The sequence below is a fragment of the Truncatella angustata genome (genome assembly GCF_020726525.1).
Source record: "Truncatella angustata strain MPI-SDFR-AT-0073 chromosome Unknown BKA67scaffold_1, whole genome shotgun sequence".
Classification (NCBI taxonomy): Eukaryota; Fungi; Ascomycota; class Sordariomycetes; order Amphisphaeriales; family Sporocadaceae; genus Truncatella; species Truncatella angustata.
The window spans coordinates 3578424-3603016 of NW_025763381.1; the positions used below are offsets into that span (position 1 = coordinate 3578424).

Sequence of the window (24593 nt, forward strand, 5' to 3'; positions counted from 1 at the left end):
GGACGAGCTCATACGCAGTCTTCTAGTACTTTTTAGCCTTATCCACCTCACTGTCCTTGAAGTTGCCCTCGTATAGCTTTTGCCCGAGACGCTCGAGAGAGAGAGATGCCGCTGATAACGTCGAGCGGATAGATAACGTTTCCGAGCGACTTGCCCATCTTACGTCCCTCTGAGTCTCGGACAAGCGAATGACAGTAGACTTCTTTGAATGGAACATCTCCAACCATTTTCAGTCCAAGCATAATCATCTGGGCAATCCAGAAGAAAAGAGTGTTCCAACCAGTCTCGAGCACAGAGGTTGGGTATAAGTTGGCAAGGTCGGGAGTCTTGTTTGGTCAACCAAGGGTCGAGAAAGGCCAGAGGCCTGAACTGAACCAGGTATCCAAGAAATCTTCGTCCCTTTTGGGTGTAAATTTCTTGCCTGGTAGGGCCTTGGAAGCCTTGATGTGCGCCTCCTCCTCCTCCGTGCGGCCTGGGAACCACATCTTCCCATCAAATTCATCGTTTGTCTCCCCCTCGACATGAGCGAAATAGACAAGGCATTGATGTCCCCACCAGAGCTGACGAGACAGACACCAGTCATTGATATCCTCCATCCATCTAAACTAGCTATTCTCGGCAGTTTGAGGCTTGATGAGCTCGATGTTGTGTCTAGTCGAGGGTGAGTGTGTTGTCTTCACAACGGATATCTGGGGAACGTACCGCTGTCCAAGAGCAAAATCGTTGGGGTCATGCGCAGGAGTGATCTTGACGGCGCCTGTGCCGAAATCCTTTTCAACCTGCAACGCAAATGTCAACATTTTCCATTTAGTCTGATGATTTATTGGGAACCAACGTATGTGTCAGCGACAATAGGCATTTTTCTTCCTTCAATGAAAGGGTGGATAGCATATTTGCCATGGAGGTGAGAATATCTCGAATCGTCAGGGTGAACGGCGATGCCCGTGTCACCTAGCATGGTCTCGACACGCGTCGTCGCGACCTCAATGAACTCACCGCTGCCCTCAACGGGATACTTGAAGTGGATAACGACACCAAACTCAATCTTGCTCGTGTAACCCGGGACTTCTAGCAAGGTGCGTCCCTCGACATCCTTGTTGTTAACCTCTAGATTTGAGACAGCAGTGGTCAGCTCATTTGACCAGTTGACCAGGCGGTTGGCTCTGTAGATGATGCCTTCTTCGTGGGGTTTGGCGAAGGTTTCAGCAACGGCGGCCGAAAGATTGGGGTCCATGGTGAAAGCCTCGCGAGACCAATCGGTCGAACCACCCATCTTGCGTTGCGCCTTGTTGATCTTAGTGTGATATTCGCCTTTCCATTCCCAACCGCGGTTGATAAAGGCTTTCTGGCCCAAAACATGACGGATCTTGTTCTCGCTGTAACGCCAGTCAGTATGCATCTTCTTGGGTTTGCTACCGGACCACTGACACCTTCTTCAGTCGCCTTTCGACCACAATTTGGGTGGCTATGCCGGCGTGGTCACAGCCAGGCAGCCACAATGTATTTTTACCATGCATACGGGCCCATCGAATCATGACGTCCTGCAGCGAGTTGCCCAGCGCGTGACCCATGTGCAATGCTCCTGTAACATTAGGTGGCGGGATAACGATGGTGAAATGTCCCTCATCCTTTACGGATCCATCGGCTTTGAATTGGGGTTTGAAGAAACCCTCTTTCTCCCACTATTCATACCAAGCCGACTCCACAGCGATTATGCAACCTATGGAGTCAGTAGATGGTTCGTGGATGTCTGGAGATATTTCAGGGCATCATGAGTTGGCATAGGAGCGCCGCAGAATAATCGGCCAACATGGACGAATAGGTACTTAGGACATATGCTTGAGAAGGCGGGAAAATGTCTCGGGAAGTTGCCTACGGGTTGTAAGCCTTGAAATGGGGATCATCCATGGACTTGAGAATATTCTTCTCGCCAATGGGGGTGTCTTTGATGTATTCGGGCAGCGGCTCCTCGACGGGCTTGGGCACCTTCTCCTTCTTGGGTCTGGCAGAGAGCTTCACTGCTGCTGCGGCTGCCTCCTTCTCCTTCTGCTTCTGGGCAAAGTTGGCATTCTTCTCTGCCTTCTTGCGTTCCCTTTCTACTATGGGTTGGGTCGTAATCGAGCATGAGCTTGGGACTTTTTGTATGCTTTCTTTTGGTCACTCTTTTTTTTTATTAATGTTTTTTTTAATGTTTTCTTTTGGTCATTCTTTTTTTGTCTTTCTTTCTTTCTTTCTTTTTGTCTTTTTTATTTTATTTTATTTATCTTTCTCTCTCTTCTCGACTAGACTTGGGTCTTGGGTTCTTGTGGCATACATTCTTCTGCAGACTTGACCTTGGTCTCCCCGTCTGGGGCCGTGGCTGCGTCCTGGCCAGCGGCATGTAGGCCGGTCTCCGTCTGGCTAGCAATAACGGACTCCTTGACATCTTTCGAAATGGGAGGTGGGAAGTCGTCACCTTTGCTCGGACCCTCAGTCGCACCAACTGGAGGGAAATTAGGATTAGTATGAGGGATAAGTAGTATTATAGAAATACAAGATAGATCATGAGAATCCATGGCGGGGTAGGTATGTGGTGAGTAGGGATAGATGAGTGACCTACTTTGGTTGCCGCGGCCACTGTTTGTAGCCATTGTAACAGCGTATGTGAAAGGAGGATTTGTCCTGAATGGCAACCTGCGCACCTAGAGTGCTTTTAGGATTGGTCTAGACAACTTCACGGTATTTGACTGAAAAGTTCTTAAAAGGAGTGCGGGTTTATCGGGGCTCGAAATGCAGCACGATATATGCAGCAGTGGCAGTGGCGGTGGCGGGGGCAGTGGCAGTAGTTAGCAGTAGAGCAGTCACAGAAGCAGTAGCAGCAGCGTACCAGCTCCGACTTAGAAACACGGCTTTCATTCCTCCATACATTGACCTCACCCGAGCCGCAAAAGGAGGGGCAACGGCGCTAACGCCGATGCCAGCTAGACTAGTGCCTACGTAATATGCACATACCTAACCTGGCGACCTGACAGCTGCTGGTTAAGCCAAAGCGGCTTTCGCAGCACTTGATTCTCTACAAGCAGCACACCTTTATTGGTCATGCTACGTGTTCCGGCGTCTTGTTATGATCAAATGCCTTTTGGGTGCCGCGCACTCTCATATCGTATACCTCTCTATTTGAGAATATCCAACTCCATGAAACTATGCTGGCCTACATGATAGTGTCTCAAAATAAAGACCCTCGTCGTCAAGTTACTCCGGAACGCCATGCTGATGCCCGAATCTCTCTCGCCATGTCAACTTACTCCTCCACTAAACCAATACATCCAAGCCCACACAGAAAATGCATCCATAAGTTCAAAACGCCCGAGTAATGCATATTACACCTTCTTCAGCTCTTTGTCGGGCACTGTGGAGACAAATGCATGACGGAGAAAGTGAAGCCAAACCTTGTTCTTCTTGTGCTTCTTTTTGCCTTTGCCCTTCTTCTTTTTACCCTTCGACTCAGTCCCGGCGTTGGCTTCCTCGCCGGCATCGCTATCGGCGATATTGTCATCATGACCAGAAAAGCCAGACTCAGTAGTGGCATCAGAGTCAATGTCAAGGTCAACCTCATCTGCGGGCTCATCGCTGACATATTCGTTAAAGTCGGTAGTTTCTGGTTCCTGGATATCCATCTCCTTGGCGTCTTCCGGATCGTCGAATGATGCACTGGACTTCGCGTTGACTTGACCAATCCGATAGGCCAGTTTGACCAAGTTACTGACGGTCAAATCCTTGAGCTTGTAGATCGTGTCGTTAAAAGTGCTGTACTCGACCTCAAACGCGAACGGTTGTGGATGCGGTTTATGCCCAGGCTTCTTGCCTTTATGTACGCCTTCATTCCAACCATCAGCTGACACGACGTCGTCCTTCGAGAATCGCATCAATTCCTCGGTATCAGCATCACTACTCCGCGTATTCGTCCCGTCTTTCACGAAGTCGCGGGCATCATTATTGAGATATGTCAAATTGGCGAAGTACTGCGTATATCCCATCAGAGTAAGAGGCTGAGCAGAATATGCCGGACCAGGGAGCGCCGTGCTGGAAGGTGGTTCCGGGACGATCAAGTAGGGATCTTTGGGCTTCTTTCCTTTCTTGCCCTTCTTCTTTTTCTTTCCTTCGACGCTCAACTCGCCCTCGGCGTGCAAGATGTGCTCAGCGGCGGTATCAAGGCCCAGATCCAAGCCTTGCCCTGGCTTGTTGTCTCGAATGGCATCCCTCCATGTTGGGGAGTCCTCCAGGCCAGTAATGTTGTACTCGAAAACCCGCAGAGTCGGAAAGTAGTTAGGCACGATGCTAGGGCTGACCAGTGATAATTGATACCGCTCTGCATGCTCCCCTCCGAGCGGATGCTTCTTTGGTTTCTTGTGTTTCTTGTGCTTCTTCTCAGCCTCCAGGTCGTCATCACTGCTGGCATGTAACGCAGCTCTGGGTAGCTTAGCCCAGTCACTCCTCAATTCTGTGAGGTAGTCGGCACGCCCCTGTAATCGAAAACCATCTTGGCTTGCATCTTCCGCAATATGGATCTTGGACTTCTTGTCATGGTTCTTCTTTGTCTCCTCGTACATACTGTAATCTTCACTGCTCGTGTCGAAATAGTTAAGGTTGATATCCCTAGTGTCCTGTAGGAAGAAGTGGTCGATATTCATATGGCCATATAGTGAGCCCACCACGACGTCGCGGTATTGCTGCAACCAAAGCGTGTACTTCTGCCAGCAAGTCTCATCCCAGTTCGCCTTGGTTGACGTTCTCGCAGGCGGCACATGACCCATCAGGATGGCCTTCATGCCACGATTCCGCAAGAACTGGAGCTGTATGCGCAACCATTCCATCTGCTTGAAGCCGGGCTCCGAGGGGTGGACGCAATCGTCGACGCCGGCATTCCGGTCAAAAAAGTAAAGAGTGTTCAAGCTGAAGACGGCCAGTTTGTTCGGAACAACTTCAGTGTAGAACCAACCGCCCAACTCAAAAGTGTGTCGCTGGGATTCTGGAATGAAATGTTTCCATATATCAGTGTATCGCTTTAGCCATTTGCTTGGTCCGCCGACCATGATGTTGTGTGGCAAGATGTCATTGTTGCCGAACGTGGGTATAACGGGTATCGCGAGGCCGGTTTTATCTGACAAAGTGCTGGCGAACTTGTCGGCAATGATACGGTTGCTTCTTATGACATCTTTTTCGCTGCGGGTATTTGATTCGTCGGCGTCGTGTCGCGCCGAATCTCCGGTCCATATAACAAAATCAATGTTGTCTTTCAAGTGCTCGTCAATCCAGTCAAATGTCGCGTTGACCAGGGAGTAAGGCGAGTCGCAGTCGGAAGTTTCTGCGCCATAGTACCCAGCTGGTCCTTTGCCCCGATGGCATGCAATGCCGGCTTCTGTGGATGTGTGTGCCTTGTAATGGCGATCAGGGTGGAAATCTAAGCCCGAATGGTATGGTCAGCCTGCTATGTACGGTGCATGAAATCCCGGATCTTTGGTTGTGGGTGCGGTGACAAATGCAGAGTAAATCGTACCTGTAATATGCAGGAACCTGCCGTGAAGCTTCCGCTGCTGCTGCTGCTGCTCCGACGTTCTAGTGGACTGCTCAGGTGTTGTGTCGGCGTGGAACTCTATTGCATGCTGCGCTTCCCCTTCCGCTTCCCATGCAGCCTCCAATGGAGCAGCAATGACGCCAACCGGCAGGAGAGCTGCCGCCAGAATTAGAATACCCCGAAGCTCCATTCTGGGCGCCTCTATTTATGAGGTATGCATGTGTAGGAAGTCGAACAGTCGGCAAATAACCAAGAATGGGGTGCGGAAGTTGTTCTTTAGGGTCGTAGGCAGAGGTTTCTCGTAAGATTTGGCTGTGTAAGGTTAAAGTAGAGGTGTGACGTTATTTCGGAAATAGCGTGCGCCTTGGTCTGGTTCTTGTCCTTCAAGTCAACAATTTATCTTAGCAAATGCGCCAGGACGATCTTCCAAGTCAGCACCAACATGCATAACCAACTGCGCAGGTTTTTGCTGTCTGGTGGGAGGCGGTTTTAGCGGCAGGCAATGGACAAGGCAGGCACTTCAGCACTCTTACAGTGGACGCAGGGGTCCCGTCTTCGGCTGGCGGATGCAACTGAGCAGTTTGGAGTACAAATCTCTGATTAAGAAGGTTTCTTTGGTATAACAACTCCGAAAGATCGCGGGAAAGTCTCGAAGCACGCGACCCTCGCGTTCTTAAGAGTCATGATCGACGCCACCCCCAGGGATCCGAGTATGGCACTTGACGGTCACGTTTGCTAAATACTGGCCTCTCGTGGCAGAGGTTGTCTTGCAGGGCCTGCCGTTTCGTGGGGTAGCGCATCCGTAGATGTCGTCCCAAAGAGGATGAAAGTTTACATGCGAGGCACTTCAGCGAATGAGAAAGCATCACATTTACACGTGTAGCACCGGCCACACAGTGAAGGCACACGACGGAATACCATAACGTGACAAAAGCAGTGTTCATGTGAGGCCGTGCCCAATAAGCCTTTCACTATCTTTAGAATACACAGCCCTTCTCACCTCATGCTTTGGTGCTGAGGCGGATCAATAATGCACTCAAAATCTGTGTATTAGCTAAGACTGTTTGCGGGGGTCCTAGAGGCAGGTGTCCAGTCAGTGTCTTTGAGACACCCCGTTTGTACAGATGAGCTCGAGTGTCCCATGGTCTCTTTCCTCGTTGGAAAGAACTCGCTTCCGCAAAGTGGCGTCGCATGACGGTTCACTGCGGCGGCACCGAACATACATACATGTTCTGTGTGCATGTGTGTAGGTGCACTGTCCATCAAGGTGCGTCTGGCGTGTCAATCTTCGGACCCGTACGACTATCGAGGCGTGGAGATCGTGACGCTGTCAGTAAAAGGTCATATGGCGAGCATCTTTCCAGTCCACAGACAATATCTTCAACGTCTTCCCTTGACTGTCTGCTGGGATTGTAGACATGCCTGGATACCAATAACGTCGTCAAACAAGTCGCTTCAATGTTTCGGCTTACTTTCTCACTCAACCTGGTATGTTATGTTAACGTCAGAGAGTTGCGCCATGGTATCCGGAGATCCCACTGGCTCAGGCGCTAGTAGGGTTTCGAGCTAGACCCTGTGCCAGACCTTACATAACAAACTTTCGTGCGGACGAAAATTTTCCCCTTTCTTCTTCACATTCATACGCACATTTGATCTCATGACTTGCTCGTAGACCTCTCCCGTCCTACATAGCTTCGTATCTTATGTGCAAGATCACAAAAAGCCGCTCGTTTGAGGGTATCCGATTAAAAAAAGTATCGGCTTCCTATGGTTTTCTGCCGGCTACATCCATCTACCCATGTCGTGATCTGCTTTGCAACAATGCCTAAAACCTAACGAACATGTACCTAGAAATACTTTCTTATAGGCTCTGTTCGGGTGCAATTGTTGTCCTTCCAATGAGGATGAAAACCGTGATACCTGCTACTGCTCGGGGCCAAAAACATTTGCGCTTTTTCAAACGTGTTATCAGCGCATCAGATAAACCTCTTATATTGCCATGCAGTGTCTTGCCGTGAACGTTGGGTAACTTCATTAGGCAGCCATATCTTCGGAATCTGCAGCTTTCGTGCTCAAGGACTGATGGACACCTTCGATCTCAAGGAGGTGGAAGGCTCTGTCGTCGCTCTCATCCTCCACGGCGAAATTGTAAATCCTGAACTCAGCATTCGCATATTTGCTGTTGCTCGGGGCGACCCTTCTAATGAACCCCGAGTGCGTCATGACCACGACGTACTTCTCAGGTCTGTGGTACAGCCACTCCCGCACGACTCTTGCGCGGTTCAGCAGTCCCTCCTGCGACGGATCATACAATCCCGTCTTTGCTGGCCATGCCTTGTCCACCGTTGAGAAATCCAGGTGCGGCCATTCTGGTGCAATCTTGTCAATTTCGGTTCCTATGTCGCATGGGTTGCCCGTAGTCTCCTGGTTTTCCGTCAGCCTCTTGGCACGTCTTGGGGGCAAGGCACCGATTCAAGAAGACGTACTTGCCACTCGGCACGGAGCTCAACGGGAACTCCCTTTTCGGCCAGCCATGCGAGTCCGTGTTGGAAGGACTGGAGCGTCCGAACGAGCGGGCTGACGACGATCAATGTCTCCTGGGGAAAGGTATATCTGGTTTGAAGGTCAATAGCCAGCTGCTTGCATTGCGCTGCGCCCTTCTCAGTCAAGTTTGGGTCATGGAGGGTCCAATCTTGTTCAGCAAGGTCAGTCGCCAGCCAACTCAATGGGGTCAAGGCGACTTATCATGGACATCTGTACCAGGTCAGTTTCTTTGTCTCCTATGACTATAGGCAGTGTAGAGAGTCTCGCTTACTATGTTCGGCCTCGCCATGGCGAATGAGGATGACTTGCGGCGGCATATTGGCTGAATTCGGGAATGATGTCAGGTTCAAGTATATTGTGTAGTCTGGTGGGTACATATATTGTTCTGCTCCTGCGATTGCGACCTAAAGCTGGTGCCAAACTTCATTGCAGTCAAATGGTGTTATTGCGTTATAAGCTTATGTGAGTAATCCACCATTCTAGAGCAATAGTCATTGCCAGCGATGGACTGTAGACTTTTCAATTCTTGTAATACAACAAGTTTGTGAGGCAGGACGGGATACCGCCAAACCTGGCATGACCTGGCAAGCCATGACATCGCAGGAAGGAGATAACTAACCGTGCCCACCCACTTTCGCACGCACCCCCTTTTGCACGCCGATCTTCCGACGCGTCAACAACACCACGCTTTTCTTGTAAATGCTAGAACTCAACCAATTGTAATCCTATCGATCTGATATTTTCAATATGGGTAAACTAAATGAACGCGATGTAGCAGAAGCAATTAGTTTGGTTCGAAACGGCGAAACGATAACGCGCGCAGCCAAAGCTTTCGGTATCGTACGGTCTACTTTGTCGCGACGACTTAACGGGTCGCAACCACATTCCTCAGCCCACGAAACGTCAAAGAACCTATCTGAATTGCAAGAAATGGAGCTTGAGCAATGGATTTTACATGAGGAATTGTGTGGACGCGCTCCGGGCTCGAATATGGTGCGACAAATAGCGGCTAATATCATGACTGGTATCGGCGAAATCGACGATACGGTCACCCCTGGATACAATTGGGTATACAAGTTCCTTAGCCGCCACCCACACTTGAAGACTAAGGTTGGACGTGTAATTGACGCTGAGAGGGTCAAAGGCATTGAAAAACAGACCGTAAAGGACTTTTACACGTATATATCACAGGTCAAAGACACCTATAAGATCCTACCAAAGGACATCTATAATATGGATGAAACAGGTGTACAAGAAGCCGAACAAAGTCAAGGCACAGTCATCGGGACGTCTAGGTCACGTCGTTCACGCGTTGCGAAAAACCCAGCAACTGGATGGATGTCAGTTATCCATAGTATCAACGCTATCGGGTTGAAAACAACGAATACGTATATACTAAGAGGAACAACACTACAAGCACAATGGTTACCTGAGGATCTTGAGGAAGCTGAGTATACAGCGACCCCTAAAGGCTGGACCAACTCAGCAGTGGCGCTGTCATGGTTGTTAGAGGTCTTCGAGCCAGAAACCAGACCACAAGAGTCCCCAGACTGCCCAAACCCATGGAGGATGCTCCTCCTCGATGGCCACAGTACTCATGTTACACCCGGGTTCATGCTAAGGGCATTCAGGAAGAGGATTGCCTTGATATACCTACCAGCACACACAAGCGAAGCGCTCCAACCACTTGACAAGACGGTCTTCTCATCGTTGAAGTCCCACTACCATAGGCTAATAAGCCTATACCGTGGTATTCAAGCTACTGGGCCCGTTAACAAGCAACGGATGCTTAAAGCTTATGATAAAGCTTGTGCCCTTGCTTTTACGAAACAAATTATCGAAAGCGGCTGGGCCAAAACGGGTATTTACCCCTTAAATGAATTAATGGTGTTAGGTGACCCTGAGTTCTTCCCACCATCACCTGACACTCAACCTACAACACCACAAAACGAGTCAGATCTAGCTGAAATTGGTCTGTTTACTCCTCATAATAGTAAGGACCTTCGACTTCAAATTAGGGACGTTACCATCAATCATTCGCAAACTTCTAGAGACGTAAGGGAGTTGCTTGGGAAATGTGCTAAGTCACTTGACATGGCGCTCGCAGAACTAGCAACAACACGTCAAGCAAACCTCGATTTGCAAGCTGAACTAGATAATCACAAGCCTGATAAACGTCAAACAGTTAGAAAAGACCCGAATAAGGTCTTTGCTAGTGTTGCAGAGATCAGACCAGCGCAAGACAAGCTGAAAAGGAAGATGCCTGAGCTACAACGCAATGAACAAGTCCCTATTGACTCGTTCCTCGAAATACAACCTTCCACGCGAAAGCGGACACGTAAATAACCTAGAGATAGTTTATTTGAATTGATTTCATGGTGTTATGGCTGGCAGTTGTTGTATCTATCTATCAGTGTGTTTGAGGAAACGTCGGTAAATCGGCGTGCAAAAGGGGGTGCGTGCAAAAGTGGGTGGGCACGGTTAGTCATTCCAGGGTCTGCTGTAATCAACCGCGGGGTACCTGTACAATTGGGTGGAAGCGGTTTAGCGGTCCCGTCATGCATGTGCCATGCGCATTGTGGTGGCATCTTAATGCATTTCCGACCTCCAAACTGCAGAATGCATGTGTCTGCGGCCATTCGACCAATCCGTCTGACAGGTTCACAATTGGAAGGGCGCGCAGGCGGCCCTGAATCTCAATTTTGCCCTTCTCTTCGTTTCTGCCAGCCAATTAGGCCTCGTTCCATGTATCCCTGGTGATACTGTATTTTTGATCAAGTGCTGGCGCTGGCATGCAGGACTGAGTTGCCAGGTCGTCAGACTCAAAATTGACTCGAGACATCGCCACACTGCCTGCGTCTTGACATACTCTTCGTTGGCACCTCGTCACCACTGACCCTCTCGCGGTAGTTTTTCCCTCGCATAATCATGCGGCTTCACAAGCTCATGTCCAACCATCACAGTCGTCACTATGCCCAGTCTGAGTCGGATTTTGGGTGGTCCCAGCCGGGTAAGAAAGCATAGCGCAAAACCCCGATCCTTGCCATTCACCAAAACATCAAAGTCTTCGCCGCGCAAGAAGTCGACCGGCAGAAGATATGTCGAGGAGGAGGAGGAGGAGGAGGAGGAGGACTACTTTGGAGATGAAAAACTCCAAGACCTTGGTCTCGTGCACGCCCTCGCTACAGACCCTAATCTACGCGACACTGCGCAAGCCCTACAGTACTTACGCGCGCACATGTTTGACCCGATCCCACAGCAAGGCGCCGGCATGAACAGTACGCGAATCGCAGAAACACTCAATTATCGAAAACACCTTTCGCCGCTCGTGACTATCACCCACATCTCAACGTTACTTTCCTCGCCAAGCGCAGTAGAGCGGGAAGTCGCAGAGCTTATGCGCTCGGGCTTCATACGAAAAATCGAGGTCGCAAAGCGAGGCGAGATCGGAGAGACATTGATACTCGCGACTGACCTGGAGAGAACGCTGGACGAGGCGCCCCAGCTGTCTGAGACGACACGCACGCAATTCAAAGCATTCCTCCAGGAGAACCCTATTACACACACCGTGCCCAGGAAAGCTTTGCCTTCCTCGGCCGTCGACGAGTTGTTCAAGGCCGGGTTTTTGACCTCTCAACATACCAACACTAGCTCATTGTCAAACATGATGAATACGTATTCGCGCCCGGAGGACAAGTCAACCTTGGTTTCCATTGAGAACGTTTCAAAGCAGGCTACGGGGTCGCTTGGTGCTGTCGGTGGTGTCGGCGCAGTGCATATGGCTGGTGGGAGTGGCGGCGGAGCACGCCTACCCGCCAATGCGACCGAATTGCAGATAGCGGTGCCTGGTAACGGTACATTCCTGAAGCTGGTCTCATCCGCATTGGATCATCTGGTTTCGTTGTTGGGCAAGTCCCGCTTCCGTGAAGCGCCTGAAGGTATGCTGCGCGAGAGATGGAACGGTGGAGTCGCAAAGGACGAGGCTGTATACATGGCGAAGAAGTCGCGAGGCGAGTTCGCTGGGATTCTTCCCGGACAGACGCGGAAGTGGAAACAGTTTCGCGGCCTATCTTTTGACTGGATCTTGCAGGAAGCGGTCGGTTCGGGTCTAATCGAAATCTTCGAAACTGGAACCGTTGGACGTGGAATCCGTGTCATTTGATAGGTTATATTGTACTGGGTTTCCCAATTGCATGGATCATCCTACTCACGATTGGATAGACGTAGACCTTGAAGAGCGAGGCCTGGCCTATAATCGCTCCAAGATATAGTCCACGTTAATAGGTATGACACTGTCATATCCGAAATTCTGTACAAACTTACGCATACGGATACGGAGACTTACTTTGCTCTGTTGACTGCCCACACATATCTACCAGTAAATAGAGCTGACGCACGCACACGCGTAGTAATAAATCAGACAATCTGTGCAGTCTACTGCGTTCCATGTCAGTTTCAGATGACGGTCTATATTATGTTCCATATGATCGACGTAGTTTGATTATGACCATAGATAAGTTGTTAGATCGCCAGTCGTTTGGAGTGTGGCCTGTTTAGTTACTTCTATTCCTGGATGTTTGATTGTCGTAGAGTTTTCCTTGTTAATGTGTTGTAGTACCTTCAAGTATGTCCCCAAGCCGCGTGTCGGATTTCTCTAGGAGCTGGGAATTGATGATATAAACGAACTTGGCAAGCGGGTGCTGAGTGGCAGGAACAAAGGAAAATACTAGAGCAACCATATCAATGCAAAGTGTTACTTTTCGAAAACTTCTCATGTGTCCACCTCAAGCCACGACGAGCAGTTACCCTGAGCCACGGACGGATATACCGAGTCGTGGGTAACTTGTGTGGGCCACGAACACCGACGCCATAGAGGGCTTATCTCGTTTATTTTGGCCTTCATGCCCCAAACGTTCTGGGTAGTATAATTCGCCGAATATTCTAACACTGGCCAGACAATACGGCCAACGCTAGGCCAAGGTAATGTAGAACAACTCTGCTGCATACTTGCGTTCATATCTTGAGAGAAATAGAGAACACAAAGACATCATAACTTTGTAGTACGGACGTGCGCTGCGAGACTTTGGTCCAAGCGGGCGATGCTTTCTTGGTCTGGGTCGATCTCGGTTCGTTGTAGCGAAAGATCGTCCATGAAGAACGGATCTTTCCCATCTGGTTCTTGACAACAATGAATGATGCGATCAGCCAGTCAACTTGAGCCACCTCATTGTTAACTAAACGTCTAACCCGCGCCTGGTCTAGCCTGATCCCATCCTCTAGTGTGGGTGTCAAGCTCTAATGCCCGGGTTTGCTAGCAATGTATGTTGCGTGGTGCCTGCATTCAGCAGCTGCAAGAGCAGATTCCCCGTCAAGCCATTCAAAATGGTACCCAATAAGAAGCTCTAGATATTCCAGGGTCGATAATGAGTTTATCCGCACGCACAATAGCGTTGATTGCCGTAGGCTAAAGTACGCACGGTCGATACCTCGATACGGAAGGGATATGCCTAGAGCCGCGTTGAGGAAATTACAGCACATTTCAAGCTCGACCTTGTAGAAAGTGCTTTGATTGCGCACAGAAATAGTAATCACTCACCTCCAGTGATGATGCAGAGGCCTTGCGGTCTTGGTTGTGCCTAATACCTGCCGCAAGACTTACCATGTGTGCAGTGAATGGAGGAATTGTCTGGCCGCGAATGAGCCCTGCTGGGAACACATAGCCCCTGGCTATTCTCATCAAAGAGAAGCTGGAACGCAGGGTATACGGTGGCTCAGACGAATCACATCATATCGTGCGTGCCACTTAAAGTCGTGTACCACTCTTCTCTCCGTCATTTCCTTCACATGCCTGGCTTACAGATCGTTGGATGTGACTGCAGCTGCATATCCCGTCTTGCAGGACCCATGTTATCTCATGCGAACAGCAGGGTCGTATCACAGCCGGAAGCTCGGTTGAAGAAGGCCTGTCGATGTCGACGTTGGTGTCGATGTCGCGTCAAGATGGACGAAATCTCGAACCACGAGATCGAAAGCCAATCCCCCACTTGGTTGATTAAGCTCCCCCATGTCCAATGTCCTCAAGCGTCCAATACCCTTGCATCATCGGGAGAAAAAGCTGCGCTTTGGCCGGGTAACGGTTTTGTTTTACACCAGTGCCGGGTGTGCAATGTCCATCCACCATAGCTGTCGCACAAGAGCACCACGGCCGAGCATCGAGCCCGAGACGTCGTCTTGCTTTTCTCTTCCTCTTCCTTCCTTCCTTCCTTCTTTCTTTCTTTGTTTCGCTCCGTCGCCCCCTTGTACGGGAATGTCCCAAGTCTTTGCAAGAGAGCTGAGTGATGAGGATTTGAAAGGTAGCAACAAGATAGACTCTGTGGCTGAATGTGACAAGCCGTTTCTGGTCCTTGCAGTCTTGCGGGGACGCACACACCAGCGGCAGGGATGTGGATGGTCGCGAACAGGGATGACAGACTTTATCTAAATTGACTGTGCCAAAGAGGTATAGACTGGTCGCTGGGGGTCTCTTTGTAGGAAAGGGGAACGCGAACTGATGCAACATGATGAGAACTGAAGAGCCTCTGGCAAATTTGGCCGGCAGTCTCTTCAAGTCTATCTGCGCTCTGCTTGATTTAATTCTGTTTCTGCTGTGCAATTGCGGCATGCCTTTCGTCGTCGTCGTTGTTGTTTTTTGGGTCGCATGCTAGACAGTGTCTCTCTTTTCACATCTAGCTCTTTTGTTCTACTTGGACGTAGTGGCGGGTTTCGCAGATTGTCATTCGAACGGCTCTTCTCTTCTGTCATTGGGCAACTGCGGGATTGGGCTATCACGATTTACAGGCGTCGGTCTCCCTCTCAGGCTCAAGCCTCTCCCCACGAACCACTTCCCTGCCTATCCCGCAAACCACAACGCAACGCAACCCAACGTTGAGTTGAACCTTCTGCTGTTGTAGGGCACACTTAACGTCCTCGACCCTCCGACTTTCAAGGTCGCTCGCGATTTTACTCGCAATCAGACTGCTGGGCAACTGCGTCCCAATTTATCACGCACGTCTCGGGCCGTTCTTTTTCGCATCGCCTCCCAGCACGCTGTTCCGCTCATTCTCTCATTGTCTCATTGCCTTCAAACTGAACCGCCGCCTCGGCCACTTCTATCTTGTCTGTACGGTGCATGGAAAGCAATACCGTAAAGCGAGTCATATCTCGGTTCCACTCTTTCTACAAGTCAAGCGTCACCTCCGTCTTTCCAAAAGCCCTGCGCAAACCAGCGTCATAGTCCTCATCAACACATCGGCCGGTGTGGAAGACGAACACGAAAACAAACGTAGACTACGAACCCTTGACAAAACCCGATTTCCAACAACTCTCTACACGAGTTTTCCCTGGTCCTATTCCCGGACGGCCTGACGAAACACGCGTACTCCTGGTTCCAGCGATTATAGTTCACCCGGTCGCTTACCCTGCGAAACCTAACGCATAGTTGTTTCTAACCTTGAAGCGTCCCGCAAGCTTGTTCTCAGGTTCATGCGTTACTAGTCTCACCTGCGACTATAATCAGAACCGCTTGCAGCCCAATACTTCAGACGGAACCCGGTCAAACCCGACAACCACTACGCGCTTTGTCGTCTGCTGTCCTGTTCCGTGCCTGTAAGGTTAGGTTCATACTGCTGCTGTGTGCAGCGGCTCGGAGAGAGCCAGTGCGCTACGAACAAAACAACCGCTGAAGTTGTCCTCCGTCTTCCCTGGGCCTTCAATTTACATGGAGACGTAGCCGAACAGGTGAAATCGGGGCTCATTTCAATTGTTCCATCGCGTAGGACAATTGCCCTTGGGCGGTTAAGATGGCTACAGGTACTATACCGAGGCCGCCGCGCCCGTCCATCGGACCTCCAACGTCCGCTTTGCCAGCTTTGCCAGTCGCGAAGACCCGGAAGAGCACGAGTGCACCGCCAGGCAAGTCATTGACCACGCCCGGCACACCACGAAGCGGTCTTCGGGCGCCTTCTTCGACACTTCTACCACCACCACCGACTCCAGCCCCAACTGCGGCTTTGCCAATGCCAAGGAGTCTTGCTACGCCAAATGGCAAGACGCTTCGAAAATCGGTCAGCATCAACTCTTTTCCTCAACCACCAAAGGGTGACTCTAGAGTCACCAGTCTTCCGCCTAGTCCCTTGTCAACCGGACTATCGAAATCCAATTCAACTCGCAAATCACGAACGCCTACCGGAACACCTAGGATAGGGACCATATCTCATGGTACGCCGAGTTTTTTGAATGGCGGTGGTGACAAGGCCGTATTGAGTGCTGCGAATGTGAGGAATTCCGACGGACTGATAAGTGTTGCTTCTCCACCACAGAGCAGGAGTTCCTCAGCACAAGACTCTTATTCCACATCTGCCACGACCTACGATGACACGCCAGCTGAGGGAGGTACTAGCGCCATCAGTGACAGGCGTACGTCTAAACAAGCGGACGGCAAAGGCAATGTCGTCGTGAGCGTGCGCGTTAGACCTGACGCAGGGTCTAACGAGAGTGGCCGTGTTGAGGGCGAGTGGCTGGTTGATGGGAGAAGATCACTAGTATCGTATCGTGGTAAAGACGGTGGCGACCACTTCTTTGGTGAGTTATTCGGGATGGCCGGGATTTGTGCCCTTTGTTAATGATCCTGGCAGACAATGTTTTTGCCACACACGACGACAATAGCAGGGTTTACGACCATACCGCAAAACGCCTGGTTCGCAGGGTGATGGAAGGCTACCATGGTACAGTATTTGCTTATGGTATGACTGGTACAGGCAAGACGTTTTCCATGCAAGGCACAGCATCTTCGCCAGGAGTTATACCACTTGCTATCACCGATATATTCTCATACATTAGAGAGACTCCATCTCGGGAATTCTTGCTCAGAGTCAGCTACCTGGAGATCTACAACGAGAGGATACACGACCTCCTAAGCATGCCGACTGGCACCGGCGCAGGAGCAGGTTCACAGGAAGAGATCAAGCTGCGTGAGGACAGTAAACGAGGTGTCTATGCGAGTCCTCTGAAGGAAGAGATTGTGCAAAGCCCCACCCAGCTATTACGTGTGATTGCTCGGGGCGATCAAGCCCGCAGGACAGCCAGTACGCAGTTCAATGCGAGGAGTTCCCGCAGTCATGCCGTTGTTCAGATAGTCGTTGAGAGCAGAGAGCGCATGCCGGGTGGTCCGGCTGAGAACAAGCGGTCCGGTCTGGCTCCCGGCGGGGTGCGTGTGTCGACATTGAGTCTGATTGATCTGGCTGGGTCAGAAAAAGCTGCTGAATCGAAGGAACGTCGACAAGAAGGATCTCATATCAACAAGAGTTTGTTGACCCTCGGCACTGTAATCTCAAAGCTCTCAGATGCCAAGGATAAAGATGCGAAGCACCACCTCCCGTATAGAGACAGCAAGTTGACTCGATTGCTGCAGGGTGCACTTTCTGGAAATTCCCTAGTCAGCATCCTTTGTACAATTCAGATTGGATCGGCGGGTAGCTCTGCATCAGGGAGCAATCATACTCTTGAGACATTGAACACGTTGAAGTTTGCTTCCCGAGCAAAAAATAGCATCGTGAGTCATGCCAAGCGCGCAGAGGAATCGCTAGGCGCTGGTGGCGATGGTGGCGCTAGGGTCTTGCTTGAACGATATCGAATGGAGATTGTTGAGCTCAAACGCCAGCTTGACACGCAGGCTAAGGGCAACTCTTCTTCGACTGAGATCGAGGAGAAGGTAATAGACGAAGAGGAAGAACGCACACGAGAAAAGGAGGCCGAGGCTCGACACGAAGAGCAGATGCTAGAAATGCAGCTTGCCCGAACTGCCCTCAAGGAGCGGATTGACCACCTCAACAAACTCATTCTGAGCTCCAAGTCTATTGGCGTCAACACAAGCGGCACGTACAGTGCGTTAGGAATGCATTCGGGTCAGCGCTTCTCACAAATATCCTTGGCACCTTCCAACAGGACATCGATCGCGACTTCGATCGGTGGCCGCTCACAAATGGACCGAACCGCTTCAATGACGTCTTCGTCATCCACCATCGGGCGCAGGTCAAACACACAGAGGCACTCGAGCAGCACCGAACAAGTGGCAGTTGATGACGAAGACAGCGTGGGCGAGTACGGTGATGGCATTGCCTCGCTAGCAGCACAGAACCAGGCTTTGCAAGCCGACCTTACTGATAAGAACCGATATATTGCGACTCTTGAGAAGCGTCTGCTACAAGCGCGCAGAGCAAGTTCCTCGAGGACATCAGTAGGATTCGCTGCGCCTAGCAAAGGTATTATGGTTGGGGAAGATCATAGTGTTTCTACCGCAATGAGGGAAAAGGACGCAGAAATTGCTGAGTTGAGGGCGCGATTAGATGACAAGGATCGTATGCTGGCGGCTCTCCGCACCGCTACGCGCTCGAGGGACGCAGCAGAAGGTCTCGACATTTCGAAGAGCGAAAACCGAGAGACACGATCGTCACTACTCTACGAGCATGCAGCGAGTCCACCTCCAGAAGGTGCGCTTCCAGATCCGCCCAGTATCACTCGCAAGAGTATTTCACCGGGACCTGACGGAAGGAAAAAGAAGAATGTGGATGAGATGTCTCGGATTCTCGATGAAATGATTCAAGAAAAAGTGGAAAGCGGCCACGTTGTCAGGGGCGTTCGAGGCAGTGTTCGTCTTGCTCATGACACGCGCAAAACTGACACGCTCGAACGACCGCCGACTGACATAGAGCCACTTAGGGAAAGCCCGGTACTGCAAGAATCAACGCAACTTGCTCTTGAGGCCTAGGAGATATCCTCTGAATATCTCATCGTTGTTTCTGGGCCTGAGACAGTTTCGGCCACATGCCGCTGTCCCTGGGAAGGCGTTTTGGGTTGTTTGTGCTTCATCTGTTTGTTTTATACCCTATCAGATTTCATTGTTTGCTATGACGGGAAGGTTGTGGTACGCGAACGCCTGACGAAGGAAAGACGCCGACGGGTTATTTTGATTGCGCTTTCTCTGGTGTTGTGCTTTGGGCGATCAACGGATCCGTGATTGTTTTTTACGACCACATATATCTCGAGGACAAGAGGATGGCGGTCATTTAATCGGTTGACAGGCTGGATATGAGAGTCGCAGTGCTCTCAGTGGCAGGGCCAGCTGTCTTGTATATTACCCTGATCAGAGATTACGACGAGCAGAGAGAAAGCTCTCAAGCTACATGGATGGAAAATAAATATGATCTAATATTCATGCCAAAGCATGGATTATCCGGGCCAACAATAGGAGGCACGCGTTCCTTAATAGTTCTAATGAGAAGGGGTCGTGTGTTGCTTCTTCCTTGAGGTGCCGGAATGCAATGCAAGTTGGATTGCGCGCAAGTGATTGGCAGTGCTCGAGCGCAGATTTGCTGTGTCGTCTAACCACATGTAACCGCTCCTAAGAAATTTCTCTGTAAGTCGCCTTTCGGAACCGAATGGTATTCCTTTCTTCCTAGTTCTGCTGTCTGTTATGGCACTTAGTGCAGATAACATTATACTTCTATCATAGCCCAGGTCAACTCATGGTTAGTTACATACATGCCGGTGCTCCGAGTGCCATGGTATGCGAAGGATGCGATGGCAATACACACCATCATGCCTGCAAGGGCGAAGTCTAAATATGACCCGTCCAATACAATCTCAAGCTGTCGAGAGCTTGGACAGTGCAGGTAAGTTATACTGTACGCAGCATGGGGAAGGCAGACCACCAGAATAGGATGCTCGTCTATGTTCTGCTAGGCCCATCAAATTCCAGGGAATTTTTGCGGTGCAAGTAGCATAACATCTACTTTGGTTCTTCGAAGATCGTGACTTGACAAACATATGCGGGCTCGGGAGTCGAGCAGATTGAGCCCTGAAAACATTCTTGCGTTTTCAAGCGAACCGCGGTAATTTGGGTGGTATGCAGTAACTCGGACCGTGCTTAATACAGGTAGCGGCCCTTTTTAGGATTATCAGTCGGAAAGGCGAAATGAGGCGGCACAGTACGCTGGTACGTCTACTTCTAATTTGTTTTTCGTTCTTTCTTCGAAAAGAAACTTTCCCCCCGGATTCGATAGTTTCACGGGAGTACGTTGTTAAATTTAAGCTTGTAGTTCTATTTCATCTGTGCACACTGCCTCGCGAGGAAGGACATGCATCTACTCAAGGCAATATGACGAGAGGAGCTAATTATGACAACTTATGCCACATTCCCAAGTGTTTGTTGAACGCTGCCTATATTCAAATCATCACCCACAGTGTAGAGGGCTGACTGCAACGTGAGTTATCGGTGCTTCTACCATGTAAATACGACTGCGGTTCGGCAGCCCAATGTTTCAACCTTCAAGTTGAGCGTAATATCTACAAGTACCACATCTTCACGTGGTCGTTTCGGCCAGTAATACGTGATTTTCTAGGGTTTACGAATACATTCGCCGTCAAGTCCGAAGATCTGTAGGTTTCACGGTCAGCAAACCACAAATGCAAATGTCAGCAGTAGTTACTAGGTACCTTCGGATGAGGGGGAAAGAACAAAGGGTCTATCTTTTGGGATTTGCTTGGATTCGCGTGATTTGATTGGCTTGGCAAGCTTATACGCGGCCAACTTAGACTCGTTTCAGATCTGACCGGGAAGCCACAATAATTCTCAATGTGGCATCGAGCTCATCCTGGTTGGACAAAAACGGGGCAGCAGCTAAAGCGACCCTTAAAAGGGGACTTACACTCAATGTATCACCATGCTCATTTTGTGAGTGTTCATCGGCATTTCATTGATACGAGAGACACCGGCCGGGTGTACACCTGCTCCCATGCACCCAGAAGCCCAAAAAATTCAATCCCGAATAAACGAGGCATCGAATGAGCCAGTCCACACACGGTAAGTCTATATTCTTTCAACACAACGACAATCTATTTCACGCTTTGTTCGTCTCGGTCCCGTCTCTTTTTAGAATTATTGGCGTGTGCCAACTCGTAAGAATTGCAAGAATTTGCTCTTCATGTGGTTGGAGTTCATCCTTAGCATTTCCTTTAGGCATGGTCAGGACAAAAGCCATATGCGATTCCCATGCTAGACTTGCCGAAACCTGCCTCTGGCTCTTCCACCCCATGCATAGTGTCAACCCGAAGTGGCTATAACCCTGTATATCTTGACAATCGCATGACAGGGCCTAAGCCGATCTCCAGATCGTCGTTTTTCCCTTCCTCTCTTGCATGTGCTTAGGTAGATCCGGTGCCATGACTTTACCTATTCTGTTCATACTCAGGCCTTTTTATGCTGCTCTCTTGTTCATCCTCATTTTCCGACTACAAGGTGCTGGGCATTCTGTCGAACTTACTTTACTGACATCATTCGAGGCGGGACCTAAAAGAACCTTCTTCGATCAAGCCGCAGCCATCAACCTAGCAAAGTAGCATTTTATCATGGTTTCGTTTTCTCCATCCACTACCTAGTTCACGAATTCGCCATATTATCAACCTTCTTTAGACGGTGGTCTGCACGGGGAAGAGCGACACGGACACCACATTCCTTAATCGACGACCTCCCTCCAGCATCCTGCAAACAACCAAACTTGTACCTTCGCTTCTCGTATCCGCGATACAAACACAACATCAGTTTCAAGCTGTAGTCCTTGGTCTGTTCCATTGTTGGGATACTAGCCAATAAACAGCTGGCCGAACGCTACCCGTACCAACCAGATACATTGCCGATCTGTGATACAAGCTTCCAACAGATTTCTAGCAACTAATCCGGGGAAACGTATCGGTCATTCACAGAGACTCACCTCTGATTTTACTCACCCCACAATCCAAACCTCGGTACGAGTCTTGTTTGGCCCTCTGTGTTGTGATCGTCATCTCAAAGAAATAGCAACTCCGCTACTTAGCACTCCACCTTTCCACACTGATGGGTCTTGAGAGTGACGATCCCAGCTGTCATATTCAAAAGAAGCGTGGTGGAATCACTCTAGTCTGTTGGGTCCTTCCACATTAATATTCAGCACCTGCTTCCCGCACCAAATGGTCAACACCTGATGTGTGTTTGTGCATCGACGCCGATACAGGCCAGTACAGCGTGCCACAACCCTTCGGTCACCTTCTGACGTCGCCTTGCGTCGGTGACTGGATATCCTGTCTTTCATCGGCAGTGAAGCTAGGTGGATTTCTGAGTCCTGTGTCCATTCGAGGTGGTGCATGGCACTTTGAGCCCAAGGAAGATTACTACTCCCGCGCCATCTGTCTTATCATCTTGTATTCTTCTCGGCAACTCTTCATTTTCCTTCTTTGCCATTGTTAGCATCGTCACTCCTTACCACCATAATAATTTCCGGCAAACCCGACACCTTCTCCTCAACTACAAACTGACAGCAGATATTCTGCGCACAATACCGTCGACATGCCGTCACACCTTGGAGTACCTCATACTTCCCACGCCAAGATGATTATATCACCGCCGCGCTTGAATCTGCGCAGAGCCGCATCATATACCGGCGTACCAAATGAGAAGCTACCGTTGTCGGCGACATCATCAAGTTTCAACTTTAATCACCTTCTCTTCTCCCCTCCGCCGTCGCCCGGTCTACCCCAGCTAGTAACGCGGCCGCGGAAAGCTTCAAATGCTCCACGACCAAGCAGAGTGTTCCGAGGTCTGGGATGGGTTATCACGCTCGTCATTTTCCTTTATCTTTCCAGGGTTGTAGTCAGGAAAAACGTTTCGCTTCCACTTGTCGGAGGCTGGGAGAAGACAGGAGATTTCGAGATGGTCGGTCAGTACGACCTGCCGGATTTTCCGACTCCTATAGCCGTTACAGACCGTCGTGGCAGATCGAAGTGGACGGTTTCTATCCCACCCACATATGATTTTCCACTGACGACCAAGGAGTACTCGGACATCTGCGCAAAGTGCCACGAGGTTGCGGCACATGTCCGAGAGTTGCAAGGAGATTCACATCCCTCGCAACAAGCACAGCTAGACTATTATTATCAGGATCCCTATTTTGTCGACGTACACGAAGCCGAGAGCCATGGTCTGCTTCCGGGCATGGATGCCCAGGCCCACCAGACCATGGCAAAAGTGCCTGAAGGCCATTTTGTCGGGCGCAATGAGACCGACATGGTTGACAGGCCTGTCTGCACAACCTCAATGACGTTCGTGCTGGAATCACCAGAAGCTGGTATCGGGCCAACACTCATGATGTTGTGGATGGCGTATGGATTGGCTCAGAAGGAAAACCGTGCCTTCTTCATTGACGATACGAGATGGGCGTACGGGGAGTATACGAACTTGTTCAAGGCACCCCCTGTGCCCGCATGCAACCCGCCGCCTAGGCACGAGATGTTGCCTTGTCCTCATCATGCTCGCCATCTGGCAGTATCGGTCGCGACAGCACGTGATACGTTCGGGCACAGTTTCGACTATCAGTATGAACATCCCCAAAGAAACGACGTCACTCGGGAGAAGCCAATGTACAACCTAGCTCGGGCTGGGTACGAAGCGCTGTTTCACCTGGTTGATGAGGATCGTTCTTATGTCGAAAAGCGCATCCAGGAGCTGAAGGCTAAAGCGGCGGTTCCTGGGGAAAGCAACCACGATGGGTCCATAATTGGTGTCCATGTGCGACATGGCGATCAGCATCCCTTTGAGACCCAGTACAGCGCAACATATATGCCTCTGATCAGATACACTGAGGTGATCCAACAGATCATCGACGACGCCCACAACGCCAGCATGCCGGACGGCGGTGATGATGTAGTAGCCAAACAGCACTCACAAGTTGTTCTCGCGTCTGACAATCCTGACGTCTACACATCTGATGAGTTCTCCGGTTCAGTGCGTGCACAAGAACGGATCCAGCTGGCCAGTGTGGCGCACCCAAAGCCAGCAAGTCAAGATCCTCATGTGATGCACAAGTTTCAGGAAGAAACCTTTGGTTGGGAAGGCGGCTTTTTCGGAAGCATGTTCTGGAACCTAGGCCGATCAACTCACAACAATGCCGATTCTGACGGTGTAGCAACCGTTGTCCACTCGTCCGACGCCACACGCTTGAGGAGTCTCATCGGCCGATCGTACATGCTCGACCTTGCCATCTTAGGGCGGGGCACCGATACGGTCATCTGTACCGTCAGCTCAGCGGGTTGTCGACTCGTGGCGGTGATCATGGGCTGGGAGAAAGCCATGGGGGAAGGCAACTGGGTCAACATTGATGGAAACTATCTCTGGACCGGCGTGTCCATATAATAACTAAACCCCCAATCATATGTTTGGCGCAACTCAGAAAAGCTTGGAAAATCGCCGCAGGGGTGCAAAGGGAGAGAGAAAATCACTTACAGTACATAATTAGCATTTTATCGCGAGGCGTTTGGGTGGATTCGTTGCTTTTATCACTATTTAGGATACCACAGATACGTCGATCAGGCGCATTTCGATGTTGCATTAAGAGTAGGCCATCCCGGAGATGGCAGTTGGATTTCAAGC

The 24593-nt window shown here is 50.2% G+C and overlaps 7 protein-coding genes across 7 annotated transcripts; 3 read left to right on the forward strand and 4 right to left on the reverse strand.

Annotated features, from left to right (window-relative positions):
* Positions 1 to 426: 426 nt before the first annotated feature.
* Positions 427 to 1738, reverse strand: BKA67DRAFT_34910 (Aminoacyl-tRNA synthetase). The gene is made up of 4 exons (XM_046096344.1): positions 1429 to 1738; positions 836 to 1376; positions 703 to 779; positions 427 to 651 (listed from the first exon to the last, which is right to left on the reverse strand). Exons 1-4 carry the CDS (start codon positions 1569 to 1571, stop codon positions 606 to 608), a joined length of 807 nt encoding a protein of 268 aa, XP_045964115.1. The 5' UTR covers positions 1572 to 1738; the 3' UTR covers positions 427 to 605.
* A 134-nt stretch (positions 1739 to 1872) lies between these two features.
* Positions 1873 to 2630, reverse strand: BKA67DRAFT_653186 (uncharacterized protein; the record flags this gene model as incomplete). Its single annotated transcript, XM_046106317.1, has 3 exons — positions 1873 to 2099; positions 2315 to 2482; positions 2600 to 2630. The coding sequence occupies 3 exons, from the start codon at positions 2628 to 2630 to the stop codon at positions 1873 to 1875; spliced, it is 426 nt and encodes a 141-aa protein (XP_045964116.1).
* Positions 2631 to 3166: 536 nt separating this feature from the next.
* Positions 3167 to 5744, reverse strand: BKA67DRAFT_666814 (Metallo-dependent phosphatase-like protein; the record flags this gene model as incomplete). The annotated part of the gene is made up of 3 exons (XM_046108599.1): positions 3167 to 3874; positions 3932 to 5440; positions 5537 to 5744. The coding sequence occupies 3 exons, from the start codon at positions 5742 to 5744 to the stop codon at positions 3360 to 3362; spliced, it is 2232 nt and encodes a 743-aa protein (XP_045964117.1). The 3' UTR covers positions 3167 to 3359.
* Positions 5745 to 7588: 1844 nt separating this feature from the next.
* On the reverse strand, positions 7589 to 8415 carry BKA67DRAFT_653188 (histidine phosphatase superfamily; the record flags this gene model as incomplete). The annotated part of the gene is made up of 3 exons (XM_046106318.1): positions 7589 to 7978; positions 8041 to 8294; positions 8370 to 8415. 3 exons carry the CDS (start codon positions 8413 to 8415, stop codon positions 7589 to 7591), a joined length of 690 nt encoding a protein of 229 aa, XP_045964118.1.
* A 2654-nt stretch (positions 8416 to 11069) lies between these two features.
* On the forward strand, positions 11070 to 12260 carry BKA67DRAFT_530107 (serine-threonine protein kinase 19-domain-containing protein; the record flags this gene model as incomplete). The annotated part of the gene is made up of 1 exon (XM_046099190.1): positions 11070 to 12260. The coding sequence occupies one exon, from the start codon at positions 11070 to 11072 to the stop codon at positions 12258 to 12260; it is 1191 nt and encodes a 396-aa protein (XP_045964119.1).
* A 3733-nt stretch (positions 12261 to 15993) lies between these two features.
* On the forward strand, positions 15994 to 18863 carry BKA67DRAFT_504062 (kinesin motor domain-containing protein; the record flags this gene model as incomplete). Its single annotated transcript, XM_046097111.1, has 3 exons — positions 15994 to 16717; positions 16771 to 18543; positions 18607 to 18863. Coding segments are annotated over 3 exons (2754 nt in total), but the record flags the coding sequence as incomplete, so codon positions are not given.
* Positions 18864 to 22414: 3551 nt separating this feature from the next.
* Positions 22415 to 24571, forward strand: BKA67DRAFT_35219 (uncharacterized protein). The gene has a single exon (XM_046096369.1). The coding sequence runs from the start codon at positions 22515 to 22517 to the stop codon at positions 24354 to 24356; it is 1842 nt and encodes a 613-aa protein (XP_045964121.1). The 5' UTR covers positions 22415 to 22514; the 3' UTR covers positions 24357 to 24571.
* The last annotated feature ends 22 nt before the right edge of the window (positions 24572 to 24593 follow it).

What these genes read in the sequence shown, in the direction of transcription:
- BKA67DRAFT_34910 (XM_046096344.1), bottom strand. Translation starts at nt 1,571, where the DNA reads ATGGGTCACGCGCTGGGCAACTCGCTGCAGGACGTCATGATTCGATGG. An exon ending in CTATTGTCGCTGACACATAC is followed by an intron (nt 780 to 835) that starts GTTGGTTCCCAA and finishes TTTGCGTTGCAG; the next exon opens with GTTGAAAAGGATTTCGGCAC. An exon ending in GATTTTGCTCTTGGACAGCG is followed by an intron (nt 652 to 702) that starts GTACGTTCCCCA and finishes ACCCTCGACTAG; the next exon opens with ACACAACATCGAGCTCATCA.
- BKA67DRAFT_35219 (XM_046096369.1), top strand. Translation starts at nt 22,515, where the DNA reads ATGCCGTCACACCTTGGAGTACCTCATACTTCCCACGCCAAGATGATT.